General features: G+C 41.1%; 1 protein-coding gene across 1 annotated transcript in view; it reads right to left on the bottom strand.

Annotated features, from left to right (window-relative positions):
- The window catches only part of FRK (fyn related Src family tyrosine kinase), a 126528-nt gene extending 114818 nt beyond the window's left edge, over positions 1-11710 (bottom strand). The window contains exon 1 of the mRNA XM_077487085.1: positions 10907-11710. Within this exon, the coding sequence (XP_077343211.1) occupies positions 10907-11304 (398 nt within the window). The 5' untranslated portion in view covers positions 11305-11710. The remainder of the gene's footprint in view (positions 1-10906) is intronic.
- Between the last annotated feature and the right edge of the window lie 2963 nt (positions 11711-14673).

Below are 14673 nucleotides of genomic sequence, written 5' to 3'. Positions count from 1 at the left end.
AAAAATAAAATTCTGCATTATTCTTTTGTTCTGTATTCTTTTTTTTTTTTGTTTAACCTAGAAAGGGTAGCTAATGTGACTCAATCTGGCAAACATGGGGACAATATGGCATGTACAGCTAAAATTTGCTATATAAAAGGTGATACATTTTTTTCACAGGAAAAAAGTGATTTATACTAATATGCCCAATAATAAATAGGGAGCCTATTCATAAAAAATAATGGAATAGTGCTAACACTGTTCCTGCATTGTGGGGATTGGCCATTTTTTTTCTATCAATTGAAATTAATAGGGCTCTGCTTGCGTACACACGATCGGAATTATGGCCAGAAAAAGACAGATGAGAGCTTTTCATCGGAAAATGCGACCGTGTGTATGCTCGGAATTTAGATGTTCGAATTTCCTCCAGTCAAAAATTGAGAGCATGTTCTCAATTTTCCAGATGGAAAAACTTTCTATCGGAAATTCAGATCATATGTATGAAATTCCGACACGCCAAAAATCACGCATGCTCAGATTCAACTACGAGACAGAAGCTATTGCCTACTGGCAATTGAACTTCCTTTTTCCAGTCCCGTCATACGTGTTGTACGTCACCACGTTCTAGACAATCAGAATTTGGTGTGACTGTGTGTAGGCAAGACAGCTTGACTGGAATTCAGTTGGAATTCCGTCGGGAAAACCATCAGAGCTTTTTTCGATGAGAATTACGATCGTGTGTACGTGGCATAAGAATATGTGCTTAGCTATGTGCTGGTCATTTTTTTTTTCAAAGCCACAGTTTGATCATGGTAAGACCACGAAGCTGTATTATAAATGCACCTCCAGGGACGACAACCAATTGTGGGTCAGCTTTTAGCAGCAAGATGGTATTGGATTGTTTGTTACTGGTCTTGCGCAATTGCCTTGTTGTAAGACCACTACTTTGTTGTAGAGCCACAACCGAATGTTCCAAGAATATGTTAGTGTTAGCATATTTACTGGCAATGAGAAATACAAATGGACTTCCTCATGCCTGAGCTTAACAAAAATGATAAAAAGCAGTAAAAAAATGACAGAAGGAAAACAGAAATTCAGAGTAAGAAAAAACTTTGTCCCAGAAAGAAAAATAAGTAATGACAGAAATAGAACAAGAATGTTACATTCCTGCAATAGTATCTGTGTGCACAAAGCTGTGCCCCAAACCATGTATGTAGAGTTTATTGAGCAACCTGTAAATGTCATTAGCGACCCATAAACAGTGGCTTTGCCATAAGGCCTGCATCAACAAAAATATACCTTGTATAGGAAACTGTTTAATATAGGCAAGACAAATCACTACACTTTATTCCACTACCACTTAAACTATAGAAGACAAAATAAAATAGCTACTTTCAAGATTTCTTGTGCCATACTCCTACAAATGTAAAGGTCCTCATACACAGCTTGAATTTATTGGATGAACAGATCTGTGCAGGTTGCTGGCTGCGAGCTGCAAGCTGTGGGCTGCGTGTAGGGCAGCCCATTCATTTCAATAGGCTATCCCACCCATGAGAAATGTGGAGAAATAAGTCCCTATTAACTACTTACCCGCTGGTCACTTAAACCCCCTTCCTAACCAGACCAATTTTCAGCTTTCAGTGCTCTCACATTTTGAATGACAATTACTCAGTCATGCAACGCTGTACCCATATGTCAGTTTTTTTCACACAGATATAGAGCTTTCTTTTGGTGGTATTTAACAGTTGGGCTTTTTTATTTTTTGCGCTATAAAAGAAAAAAAGACTGAAAATTCAGTAAAAAAATTAAATTTTCTTAATTTTTGTTATAAAATTTAGCAAATTAATCATTTTTCATCATACATTTTGGTCAAAATTTTTACTGTTACATATCTTTGGTAAAAATAACCCAAATTGGTGTATATTTTTTGGTCTATGTGAAAGTATAGAGTCCATAAGCTATGGTGCCAATCTCTGAAAACTGATTACACCTGAAGTATACCTGAAGTACTGGCAGCTTATCTAATTTCTTGAGACCCTAACATTCCAGGAAAGTACATATAGCCCCCAAATTACCCCTTTTGGAAAGTAGACAAGGTATTTAGTAAGGGGCATAGTGAATTTTTTGAAGTTGTAATTTTTTCCCACAATTCTTTGCAATATCAATTTTTTTTTTACAAAATTGTCATATTAGCTGGTTATTTCTCACTCACAGCATATGCATAGCACAAATTATACCCCAAAACACATTCTACTACTCCTCCTGAGTACTCCATGTGTGAGACTTTTACACAACCTGGCCACATACAGAGACCCAACATGCAGGAAGCACCATCAGGCTTTCTAGGAGCATAAATTACACATATAATTTCTTGACTACCTCTTGCACTTTTGAAGGCCCTGGAGCACCAGGACAATGGAAACACCCCAAAAATTACCCAATTTTGGAAAGAAAACACACCAATTTATAATCTAGTATGGTGATACCACATGTGGGAGATTTTTCTACAGCCCAACATGCAGAGAGCACCATCAGGTGTTCTAGGGGCATACATTTCAAATCTGACTACCTATTACACTTTTGTGAGATACTGTAGTAACATGGATGTGGCATGGATAAAAACTGATGTGGCATGGATGAGTATGAATGGGGATGAATGAGCCGTCGTTGGGGATGGCTGAACATGGTTGAGCCATAAATGTAGATGGCTGAGTACGGATGAGATGACTGAGCATTAACCGGTTCCCAACTGGCGCACACCGATGTACGTCGGCAGAATGCCAGGACCTCCGTGAGTCAGGTCGAGAGTCCCGCAGACTTCATCGCCCTGGGGATGCCCGCGATCGCCTCATGGGGAAGAAGAATGGGGAGATGCTAATGTAAACAAGCATCTCCCCGTTCTGCCTAGTGACAGTGTCACTGATCTCTGCTCCCTGTAAGCGATGTGTCACATGTAGCCATGCCCCCTCCACAGTTAGAAACACTCCCCAGGACACACTTAACCCTTACCTTGCCCCCTAGTGGTTAATCCCTTCACTGCCAGTGTCATTTACACAGGAATCTTTGCATTTGTATAGCACTGATTGCTGTATAAATGACAATGGTCCCAAAAATGTGTCAAAAATGTCCGATGTGTCCACCATAATGTCGCAGTCACAATAAAAATTGCTGATCGCCGCCATTACTAGTAAAAAAAAAATTATTACTAAAAATGCCATAAAACGATCCTCTATTTTGTAAATGCTATAGCTTTATTGAGATTTTTTTTACCAAAAATATATAGAAGAATAAGTATCGGCCTAAACTGAGGGAAAAAAATTATTTTTAACATATTTTTGGGGGATATTTATTATAGCAAAATCTAAAAAATAATGTGTTTTTTTTTTTAAATTAACGCTTTTTTTTATAGCGCAAAAAATAAACACCACAGGGGTGACCAAATACCACCAAAAGAAAGCTCTACTTATGGGAAAAAAAGGACGTCAATTTTGTTTTGGAGCCACATTGCACGACCGCGCAATTGTCAGTTAAAGCGACACAGTGCCGAATCGCAAAAAGTGCTCTGGTCAGGAAGGAGGTAAAATCTTCCAGGGCTGAAGCGGTTATGGCTGGGTATGGTTGGGTATGGCTGAGCATGGCTGAGTATGGTTGAGTATGGATAGGATCGCTGAGTACGGCTGGGTATTTCTGAGAATGGCTGGGTATTGCTGAGTATGGCTTAGTATTGTTGGCTATGGCTGAATATTGCTGGGTATGGCTGGGTATGGCTGGGTATGGCTGAGTATGGCTGGGTATGGCTGGGTATTTCTGGGTTTGGATGGGTATGGCTGAGTATGGCTGGGTATGGCTGAGTATGGATGGGGGTGGATGGAATGGTTGAGCATGGATGGATGTATGGATGAGTATTGCTGAGTATGGATGGCTGAGCGTGGATTGATGGATGAGTATTGCTGAGTATCGATGGCTGAGCATTGATGGATGGATGAGTATTGCTCATGCTGAGTATGGATGGCTGAGCATGGATGAATGGATGCGGCTGCAATGGGCACAGAGCAGCGCTGTGGGCACTACAGATCCAGCCCACAGTGCTGCTCTCCCCTCTCCACTCACTCTGTACCGATCGGTACAGAGAGGGGACTGAGGAACCGGACATGATGCCGGTTTGTTTACAAGTGATTGCTCCATCATTTGATGGAGCAATCACATGGTAAACGGCCGCTATCAGTGGTCATTTACAGTGACCCATGATTCGTCAGACCCAGCAGTCACAGATACTCCCGTGTGCATGCCCCAGGGGGTCACAGGGGTGCAATTCTGGGAGGACGTCATAGTACGCCCTCCCAGAGTTAACAAGCTGTAGCTGTCTTTCAGCTTTAGCGTGGTTGTTAAGTGGTTAAAGTGATTGTAAAATCGAATTTATTTTTCTATTACAATAACAAACATATTATACTTACCTGCTCTGTGCAGCTGGATTTGCACAGAGCAGCCTGGATCCTCCTCTTCTACGGTCCCTGGCTGGAGCGCCTGGCCCCTCCCCCCTGTTGAGTGCTGCCACAGCAAGCAGCTTGCCATGGGGGCACCCGAGCCAAGCTGCAGCCCGGCCAAGCCCCCCCCCCCTTTCTCTCATAATAGGCAAGTTTTATTGACAGCAGCAGGAGCCAATGGCGCAGCTGCTTTGTGTCAGGGTAACAGGGGGGGAGAGTCCCGGATGGCCGAGGATGGACATCGCTGGATAGAGATGGGACTCAAGTAAGTATTAGGGGGGCTGCTGCACATAGAAGGCTTTTCATCCTAATGCACAGAATTCATTCAGATAAAAAACCTTCTGCCTTTACAACTCCTTTAAGTACAACAATAAATGTATTTTATTCTATTGGTGCACTTTTTTTCCTGACCACATAAAGAGGCGATCATTTGCTACAATTTGGTTTCTTCAACAAGCACTGATTTCTCTTTGGCGGCAAACAAAATATTCAATGAGGATTCCAAAACACTCCTGGTCCATCAGAAAAGAATGCAGAAATTTTTCAGCAGGACCCTTAAGAGGGCATCTTTCTAAAATATCCTTAACCCCCTTAACTGGTTCATCTTTATCTGAAGAAACAGCACATTCTTATTGCACTACTTTACTCACTTGACCTCCAGAAGATTTGCCCCCTTCATGACCTTTTTTTTTTTGCGATCCGGCATTGAGTTACTTTAACTGACAATTGCCCATGCAACACTGTAGCCAAATAAAATTTATATAATTTTTTTCCCCACAAATAGAGCTTTCTTTTAGTAATATTAGATCACCATTGCCTTTTAATTTGTTTTACTATAAACAAAAAAAGACAGAAATGTAAATATATATATATATATATATATATATATATATATATATATATATATATATATATATATATATATATATATATATTTTTTTTTTTTTTTTTTTTACTTTCTGCTATAAAACATCCAATAAAAAATTGAAAATCAATATGTATTCTGCTACATATTTTTGGTAAAAAAAAAATCCCAATAAGCCTATATTATTTGGTATGTTCAAAAGTTATAGTCTTTACAAACCCTGGTACTGTAAATATACTGAGATGTATTATTATTTTTTTATACAAGTAATGGCAGCAATCAGCAACTGATAGGGCCGGTTCACACAGCGGGCGATGCGAGGCGACACGACTCGCCTCGCCTCGCTCCCGCAAGTCGCCCCCGTTCTGTACAATGGAACCGTTCTGAGAGGAGCGACTCGAGTCGCTCCGACTCAGAAAAAAGGTTCCTGTACTACTTTCGGGCGACCTCGGGGCTATACAGAAGTCATTTGCAAGTCGCCGCCGAGGCCGCTGCAGGTCGCGGCGAGGCAAGTCGGAGTCGCCTCGCCTCGCCTGCAGTGTGAACCGGCCCATAATGAGACTGCAGTATTTTTTATTTTACACTAACGGACGCTTTTGACACTTTGTGGAAGCCAGCGACACAAATACAGTGATCAGTGCTAAAAATGTGCACTGTCACTGTACTAATGACACTGACTGGGAAGGGGTTAGACATCTAGGGGGATCAAAGGGTTAACTGTGTGCCCAGACAGTGTTTTTGTGTAAACTGTGTGCTGTTTTTACTGAGGGAAATGATTGATTTCATTTCCAGCTTGGCTGGGATGCAAGAGCTCTGCCTTGTGTCTCTGCCTGTTGATTGGCGGGTGCCTGGCATCCATTGCCCGGCACCCGCTGATTGGCTTCTTCTGTAACTAATCACAGCAGAAGCGGCCCGCTGCCGGCACACATGCAGTCCTTAAGTATTTAACTATCTTTTTCTTCTTTTTTTTTCCATTCAAGAGATTTCTTTTCATTTCTTGTCCTGTAGACACAACAGGAAGTGAGAGGAAATATCTCCAAAAAGGGAAAAATATTCTCATAGACATTTGCAAAAACAAAATTTCCAAATTTTAAGATCCCCTCTATTTTCCTCCCTCTGTTTCTGTTCTCTGACAGTTTACAATTCTTAATTTAAATGAATATACAGTAAATCATCAATGAATTACAGAATTGTTAAAAAAAAAAAAAAAGCTTGAATTGAAAAAATTGAAGGAATATAAAAACTGACATCAATACCAGCAGTAAGTCAATATAATAAGAGTACACAGCATCATAAACTGTACATGAAGCAAGTTATAAAAGACAATAATGATAGGTATAAGGAAATAGTTTTGAATTATCATTGCAACTTTGTATCTTGCTGTGTACTCTTTTACCTTTTGGGCTATGGACTCATTCAGTATCTCTTGACAGCTATTCCTTCTACTGGATAATCTACACATGTATACTAGACATGTGCGGTTCATTTCCTACGAAAATTCTATGCTTTCGAATTGTATACGAAATAAGAAATTTCGTTGACGAATTTCGGATCCAAATTCCAGAAACGTGACTGGTGTTTTGTTGACCAATCAGAGGTTTTCTTCTGATGCTGAGTGGGGGTTGGGAAAATTACCTTTTTTAATATGGGAGTGGGAGACTGGTACTGGTAGTCGAGGGGAGATTTATAATCGGACAAAATAAGAATGTTTGTTAATATCATTTTAATATTGTCATAATAATCACGATTATTGGTTATGATGAAGCTAAAAACCCAGGAAGTCAGCACAGCACAGGGATGGTGGCAGCCCCTCATAATGAGCACAGCAGGAGTACAGCCCCAGGAGGAAGTCAGCACAGCACAGGGATGGTGGGAGGCCCTCATAATGAGCACAGAAGGGGTACAGGTCCAGGATGAAGTCAGCACAGCACAGGGATGGTGGGAGCCCCTCATAATGAGCACAGCAGGGGTACAGCCCCAGGAGGAAGTCAGCACAACAAAGGGATGGTGGGAGCCCCTCATAATGAGCACAGAAGGGGTACAGCCCCAGGAGGAAGTCAGCACAGCACAGGGATGGTGGGAGCCCCTCATAATGAGCACAGCACAGGGATGGTGGAAACCCCTCATAATGAGCACAGCATAGGGATGGTGGAAGCCTCTCATAATGAGCACAGCACAGGGATGGTGGGAGCCCCTCATAATGAGCACAGCAGGTGTACAGCCCCAGGAGGAAGTCGGCACAGCACTGATTTGCCATGCATTGCTATGCACTTGTGTGGTGATGGTCATCTTGGTAAAAGATTACCACTTTGCTTTCTTGCCATTGCTACCTGCTGATGATTAGTGATCTAAGTACTTGTGGGGGAATATTTAAGAAGCAGCAGGACAGGTGGAGGGATACAGATTCAAATAATTAATTAAACAGAAGCAGAGAAATGCATGGACAGCAGGTTCTTAGGTACAACTTTCGCTACCACAAGCAGCACAGTAGTCACATCACAATAGCTCACTTCAAATCTCATGAAACCAGCAGGATCTCACATGGCAGACAAATAGTAATAAGGCCGTAGGCACAGGAACATCTAAGCACATTGACATACCCGGAAGTGGTCTGCTTTATTTCAGGAGATTTTTCGGAAGCTACTTAGGCACAACTAACATTTCTAAATGTTTGCTAAATACACAACAAATTGTCACCTTTTGAGTTGAAGTCCTCTTAGGTTGCTGGGACATATGTGATGAGAATATCTGACATCTCAGTGACCTATTAAGTACAATATTTCCTTATTATGCCTTGTACACACGGTCGGACTTTCCAAAGGAACATGTGCGATCAGATTGTGTTGTCGGAAATTCCGATCGTGTGTGGGCTCCATCTGACTTTTTCCGTTGGAATTTCCGACACACAAAGTTTGAGAGCTGGATCTAAAATTTTCCGTCAACAAAATCCATTTGTTTAAATTCTGATCGTGTGTAGACAATTTCCGACGCACAAAGTGCCACGCATGATCAGAATAAATTACGAGACGAAAGCTATTGGCTACTGGCCTCCTTAAAGCCCCGTCGTTTGTGTTATACATCACCTCATTCTGAACGATCAGATTTTCCGACAACTTTGTGCGACCGTGTGTATGCAAAAGTTCAGGCCAAAATCCATCGGAAAGAATCCAGCGGATTTTGTTGTCATAATGTCCGACCGTGTGTACAGGGCATTAGAGCTATGATTTCATACAAAGTGTACCTTTATTAGACAAGTAATGTCACTTAGGGAGATGATGCCTCTACTGAGTACCGTCTGGAAAATTGATAGGGGGTGGCTACTACTCTGCCATGATCTGTTGTTATTGAAGAACATTTCCTTTCTTTTGTTATGTGACAAAATATAATTTTGATAATACCTGGCTGTAAGGTAAACCAGATTTCCAGCACCAGAAAACCAGTACAGGTTTATGCTCATATTTGTGCACGTGTGCATTGCTCACATGCTAATACTTCTAGGCAAAGAGGCAATAGACTATTCCAGTTCATAGTGCTCTCATTCGCACATGCACTCGCACACATACACGTAGGAATTAGCATGTGTACTTGGCGCCCAGTGGCCTATTTAAAATGGCCTGTCACCATGAGCAGTTGCTGAATGGTCTTCAGCTTGTACCTGTATTTCTGTGACCTGATCCATTGAACCTGCTTACCTGTATATGACCATTTTTTCCTGGATTTAGCCTTTGCTCCTGCATTAACCTTGTTCACCTGATCTCTCTAACCTCTGCCGGTTTACTGGACTTGTCTTTGACTGCTGATTCTGTGCTGCCCTGTTCCTGACCTTGGCCTGCTTCCTGAACTTGCTCTGCCTGCTAACTCAGTCCTTGGTTGCCCAGCTGCCACTGGTCGCTGCCTGCATACCAGCTCTGCTACCATCTCCTGCTCTGGTGCCATTGCTGAATGGTCTTCAGCTTGTACCTGTATTTCTGTGACCTGATCCATTGAACCTGCTTACCTGTATATGACTGTTTTTTCCTGGATTTAGCCTTTGCTCCTGCATTAACCTTGTTCACCTGATCTCTCTGACCTCGGCCGGTTTACTGGACTTGTCTTTGACTGCTGATTCTGTGCTGCCCTGTTCCTGACCTTGGCCTGCTTCCTGAACTTGCTCTGCCTGCTGACTCAGTCCTTGGTTGCCCAGCTGCCACTAGTCGCTGCCTGCAGACCAGCTCTGCTACCATCTCCTGCTCCGGTGCCAAGCTGCATCAATATCCTGTTCTTAGGCCTGCGACCCCCAGCTTCCTTCACCTAAGTGTGGACATCACCAGCCAGCTATTCTGGCACTTGTGCCACTCTGTGCCCTCACTCTTTCTGTGTCCACCTTCAGGAGTGCTGGGCAGGAGGTGCAAGAGAGGTCTCCACAACATTCCAGTCATCACCAGGTACATGATACCAGCACTATATTTTACCATCAGTTTTTAATTAAAATATATTAAAGCAGAAGTCTAGTAATGTAATCTGTTCAGACTCAATACCAAGTGATGCAAGTCATGCAACAGTTCTGAGAATGTTGTCAGTGCTATGTAAATTAATTATAACAATAGTGGTATTGCTGTTGTCTATTAGGGACAGTGAAAAATGAAGGTCCCATTAGGTTATATATAATATAATAATAATATAATTATTCCAAGGTACCCTATACCATAGGGGATATGTTTTCTTGAAAATATTATGCTGGTATTAATATTACCACCCATTTTCCATCTCTAGATGCATTTTACTGTACTAATAGATAATAATAGCCATCTACTCAGCGGAGTGACTCAAAATTACCAGAGCTTATAATGTAATGCAATCTGGTACCTTCTCTCCTAGAGCATGTCTTCACATATAAAATACTATGTAAATGTTAAAAGTGTTTTGTTCAAAACATGCTTGGGGTGATTGCATTAGTGCACTAGCAACAAAAACAAAACTTTTTTAATACTGTTTTAATTTGCAATAACAACCAAATTTCCATGGCAAGCTTTTGGGTTGTACCCCTTTCTTTGAGGTCCAAGCAGTACTGCTTTGCAGAAGGGGTACACCCTGAAAATGTAGATGTTAGTGCAAGTAAAACAGTATCATGTACAGTACAAAACAAAAATCGCTTGCTCTGTGTTGGTGTAAAACAGGTGCTACATGATCATTTCTCATTGAATGCCCAGCAAACAAAAACAAAAACAAATGCCCGATCCACTCTACACCCATATTCATTTTCTAATATTACCAGCATTCAGCAAGATAGGGTCCAATTCACGCTGTAAACAGGAAGGCCCTTTAAAATGGTCTCTATTATACATGCAGATTGTAGAAAGAGAGGGCCGTATAACAGTCCTCACCGAATGCCCAGTTTTTGGCAAAAGAAGGCTGAAACCAACGATAATTAAGACACCTTAATATCATGTCTAATATCTATACAAAATGCAGAAAGGGATGACAAATTCTAAGCGAATTACTCAACGCCACATTTTCATTTATACTTCATGATTTATCAAAGTAGATATGTAACCTACTAATTAATCAGAGCTGTACGGTAATAAAATGGCAGACTTACGGCTTGGATTCGATGCTGTCGACAGGAGCAACGTAGTTGGCTGGGATGTATCCTTCTGATTTTCCATGAGTAACAAAGGCCCTAGCTTTCCACCAGCTTTCATGTGTAAACTGCAAAATCATCAATTGGTCCCCAGCTTTAAAGCTTAACTCCTGAGTTGTGACAGCCTTGTAGTCATATAAAGCCACATATAAGTCATTGCTCCTTGGAGTTTCTATAATTACATTTGGAGGTCCTCCCTGAAAGTTGAAAGATACACGTTGGTCGGTTGGATCCCTACGATGGTTATTCACAAAAACTGTGGGTTGATCTGGTTTATAATTATCTGCCTTTTCTTTAAGGAAGCAAGGGCAAATTGTCAAGCAACAGCTGCAATTTTTCCTAAAATAGTTTCCCATACTCAGGTTCGAGAGTCAGAATCTGTACTCCAAGTCCAGGTAAGTGAACAAATTTTCCCTTACCACTATGGTCGTAGCTGTATATTATGAAATAACATTGCTGAATGAGCCTAGGTCCTGTGGAAAAAAAATAGATTGCAAGCAACTGGACAGAATATGTGATTTTGCAGGGTTAAAAACGAAGTTAGGAGCAAAAACAGATTATTCGCAGAAAGAAATGTAATACTTAGCGGGGTAACTGAAGTCCTGAATCAGCCAGCACTGTCTTTAAAATTTTTAAAGAATGACGAAAACACCTTGCTGAACATGGTATCTAGGTAAATCTGAACGCTGGAATATCTGCTCAGTTTACTTCCTGGTGAAGACAGGTTTTTTTTTTTTTTTTTTTCCTGGTACCTCCCTTACTGCAAAAATGCAATGTTAAGTTGCTTCCTGTAGATTTACTGGAGAGAAGTAGTTAGCAACACCTCCACACAGCCTTGTCCTGGCTGCACCTAGTAATGAATTGAGTTACGTAGAAAGGATTTTGCTGCAGGCACCTTGCCAATTACACTACACAATTCAAAATGCAATGACAAACAGTGTACACAAGCCAGTATCAGTTTTCACTGCAGGTGAAATCAGTAGTTGACCTGTCACACAAGGGCGGGAGGAAAAGTGGGAAAATTCCCTCCCAGTAATGTGATGTGACGTCTTTGAGTTACACTACAACTAGAGATTTCCTTTATGCTAAAACCAGTAATTCCAAATACAGTTTTATGTTCAGCTCACAAAAGCAACAGGGCCTGTTAAAAAATATACTTTTATATGAAATGCAATGAAAAAAATATTATCTATATTTTTTTTTAAATCCTTTACATTTTTTATTATGTTAATTATTTCCAAAGGTGTAATACCCCCTGTTTGATTTACCTGATTATGGCTTAGCATTTTCTTTCATTAGTTTGCTGTTTCTAGATTTCAAACTCTTTGATTGCTTATTATGTATTATTTTGGTAATAAAAGTAACTCTGAAGTAGAGCTACACAATTCTGGCCAAAATGAGAATCACGATTCTCTCACGATTCTCACGACGTAAAATCTTTCACATTTACTGGTTAGTTTTTTGTTTTTTGTTTTTTAATTCTTTAAAGCAATTTAAACAAAAAATGCATTTGAAAGGTCACTGGGCAAATACAGTGTGACATAAAATATTGCAACAACCACTATTTTATTCTCTAGAGTGTCTGCTAAATAAAAAATATAATGTTTGGTGGTTCTAAGTAATTTTCTAGCCCAAAAAAATTATTTTAACTTGAAATCAACAAATGTCAGAAAAAGGTTTAGGGCCAGTTCACACCAGACGCAGTTCCGTTCGCTTTTTATCTGCACTAAAAATGCATGCACAGTGTTTTCCATGTATTCCAATGGCTGTAGTTCACACCATGCAGTCAGTTTCTAGTCAGTTTCCGGTGCAGAAACTTACCAGAACTGACTGTATTGATGCAGAAAAAACGGAACTGCATGGAAAACACTGTGCATGCATTTTTAGTGCAGAAAAAAAAGAGCACAGAACTGAATGGAACTGTGTCTGGTGTGAACTGGCTCTAAAAATGCATGCACAGTGTTTTTAATGTATTCCAATGGCTCTAGTTCACACCATGCAGTCAGTGCAGTGCAGAAACTGACCAGAAACTGACCGGAACTGACTGTATTGGTGCAGAAAAAATGGAACTGCACGGTGTGAACTGGCCCTTAGTGATTAAGTGGTTAAACTTTTTTTCATTTACACAGAAAGGCTATTCCATTGACAAACTTAAAATGTTTATACTTAAAGAGGAGGGCCGGTTTAAAAAAAAAAAAATGTAAAAGTCAGCAGCTGCAAACACTGTAGCTGCTGACTTTTAATAAGCACACTTACCTGTCCAGGGCGCCCGCGATGTCGGCCGTCCGAGGCTGACCCATCCCTCGGCTCTCGGGTCCCACCATTTTGGCTAAGGGAAACAGGCAGTGGAGCCTTGCGGCTTCACTGCCCGTTTCCTACTGCGCATGCGCGAGTCGCACAGCGTTTTGTGAATGGGGCGCGCTGTGTTCTGGGACACACAGTTCCCAGAACACAGCACGACCCATTACCCAGAAGATGCTGCACGGAGGAGAGAAGATAGAAGATCTCAGCGGAGGAGGAAGAGGAAGATTAGGATGATGTGCTTAGCAACAGGCATTTCTGGTAAGTAAAAAATAAATAAAAATTCATTTTTTTTTTCTGATTTTTTTCTCATTTTTAATGTATTTTTTTTTTCAGGGTGACCCTCCACTTTAAGTTCAACTGATAAAGAATGTTGTGATTCTTGGCAGACTGCCCAGTTTTTCTTTTCCTTTCTTTTGAAGGCTGTGGCTTCAGAAGAGCAGAGAGAATTCTTTGCATAGAAAGAATTGTGAAACTTTAGTCAAGATTGCGATAACGATTATTGACGATTAATTGTGCAGCTCTACTCTGAGGTGGAGAAATCCGAATTTTGCAAACAGCGCTCAGGATTAGAAACCTATAGTAAAAACTGGCTTTCTTAAAGAGACATTGTCGACATATCAATAATTTCAACATCTTTTTTCATAAGATATTTGCATTTAATTAATATATTTTAGCCTCACGTGTATAGACATTCAAAATCACCAAGCCCTTGTACACACGGTCTGACATTCCGACGGATTTTGTCCGAAACTTGTGTTGCATACACACGGTCGGACAAAGTTGTACGTAACGTGACGATGTTATTTCGCTACGACGGGACTACGTTCAGGCTAGTAGCCAATAGCTTTGGTCTAGGAATTTCATCTGAGCATGCGTGGTACTTTGTCCGATCGGAATTCTCTACACACAATCGGACAAAGTCGGAATGTCCGACCGTGTGTACAAGGGCAAAGACTGCTTCTGGGCATTGCCATCTTGAATGTGATGTCAGAGACCCGAGCAGATTCAGATTCTGTCACTTAGGTGACCCTCTAAGGCCCCTTTCACACGAGCGCCACCTGATGGACTCTACTTGCTCAGTGGGGAATCGATCCACTGATCCCCACTGAGCAGGCAGATGACAGGTTCTGCTTTCCTCTACAGGGAAATCAGGTTTCATCCAATCCAATCCTATCCGATCCTATCCAATCCACCAGATGGATGGAAAATAAGACCACCGTCCATCTGGATTTTAAGGCAGGATCGGATAGCAGCTGACATCTGCAAAAGCATTTTTCTATGCTCAAAATTAAAGAGGAAGTAAACCCTGATGGGTTTTACTTCCTTCCTTTGCCCCTGCAAAGTAAAATATAGTGTGTTAGTATGCATCGCATGCTAGCACATGTGACAATTGCCTGCAAATGATGCCCGTGCTGTCCCCC

The sequence above is a fragment of the Lithobates pipiens genome, unplaced genomic scaffold (genome assembly GCF_037356315.1).
Source record: "Lithobates pipiens isolate NorthernLeopardFrog02 unplaced genomic scaffold, aLitPip1_a1.2 Scaffold_18, whole genome shotgun sequence".
NCBI lineage: Eukaryota > Metazoa > Chordata > Amphibia > Anura > Ranidae > Lithobates > Lithobates pipiens.
This window is presented reverse-complemented; position numbering and strand designations above follow the sequence as displayed.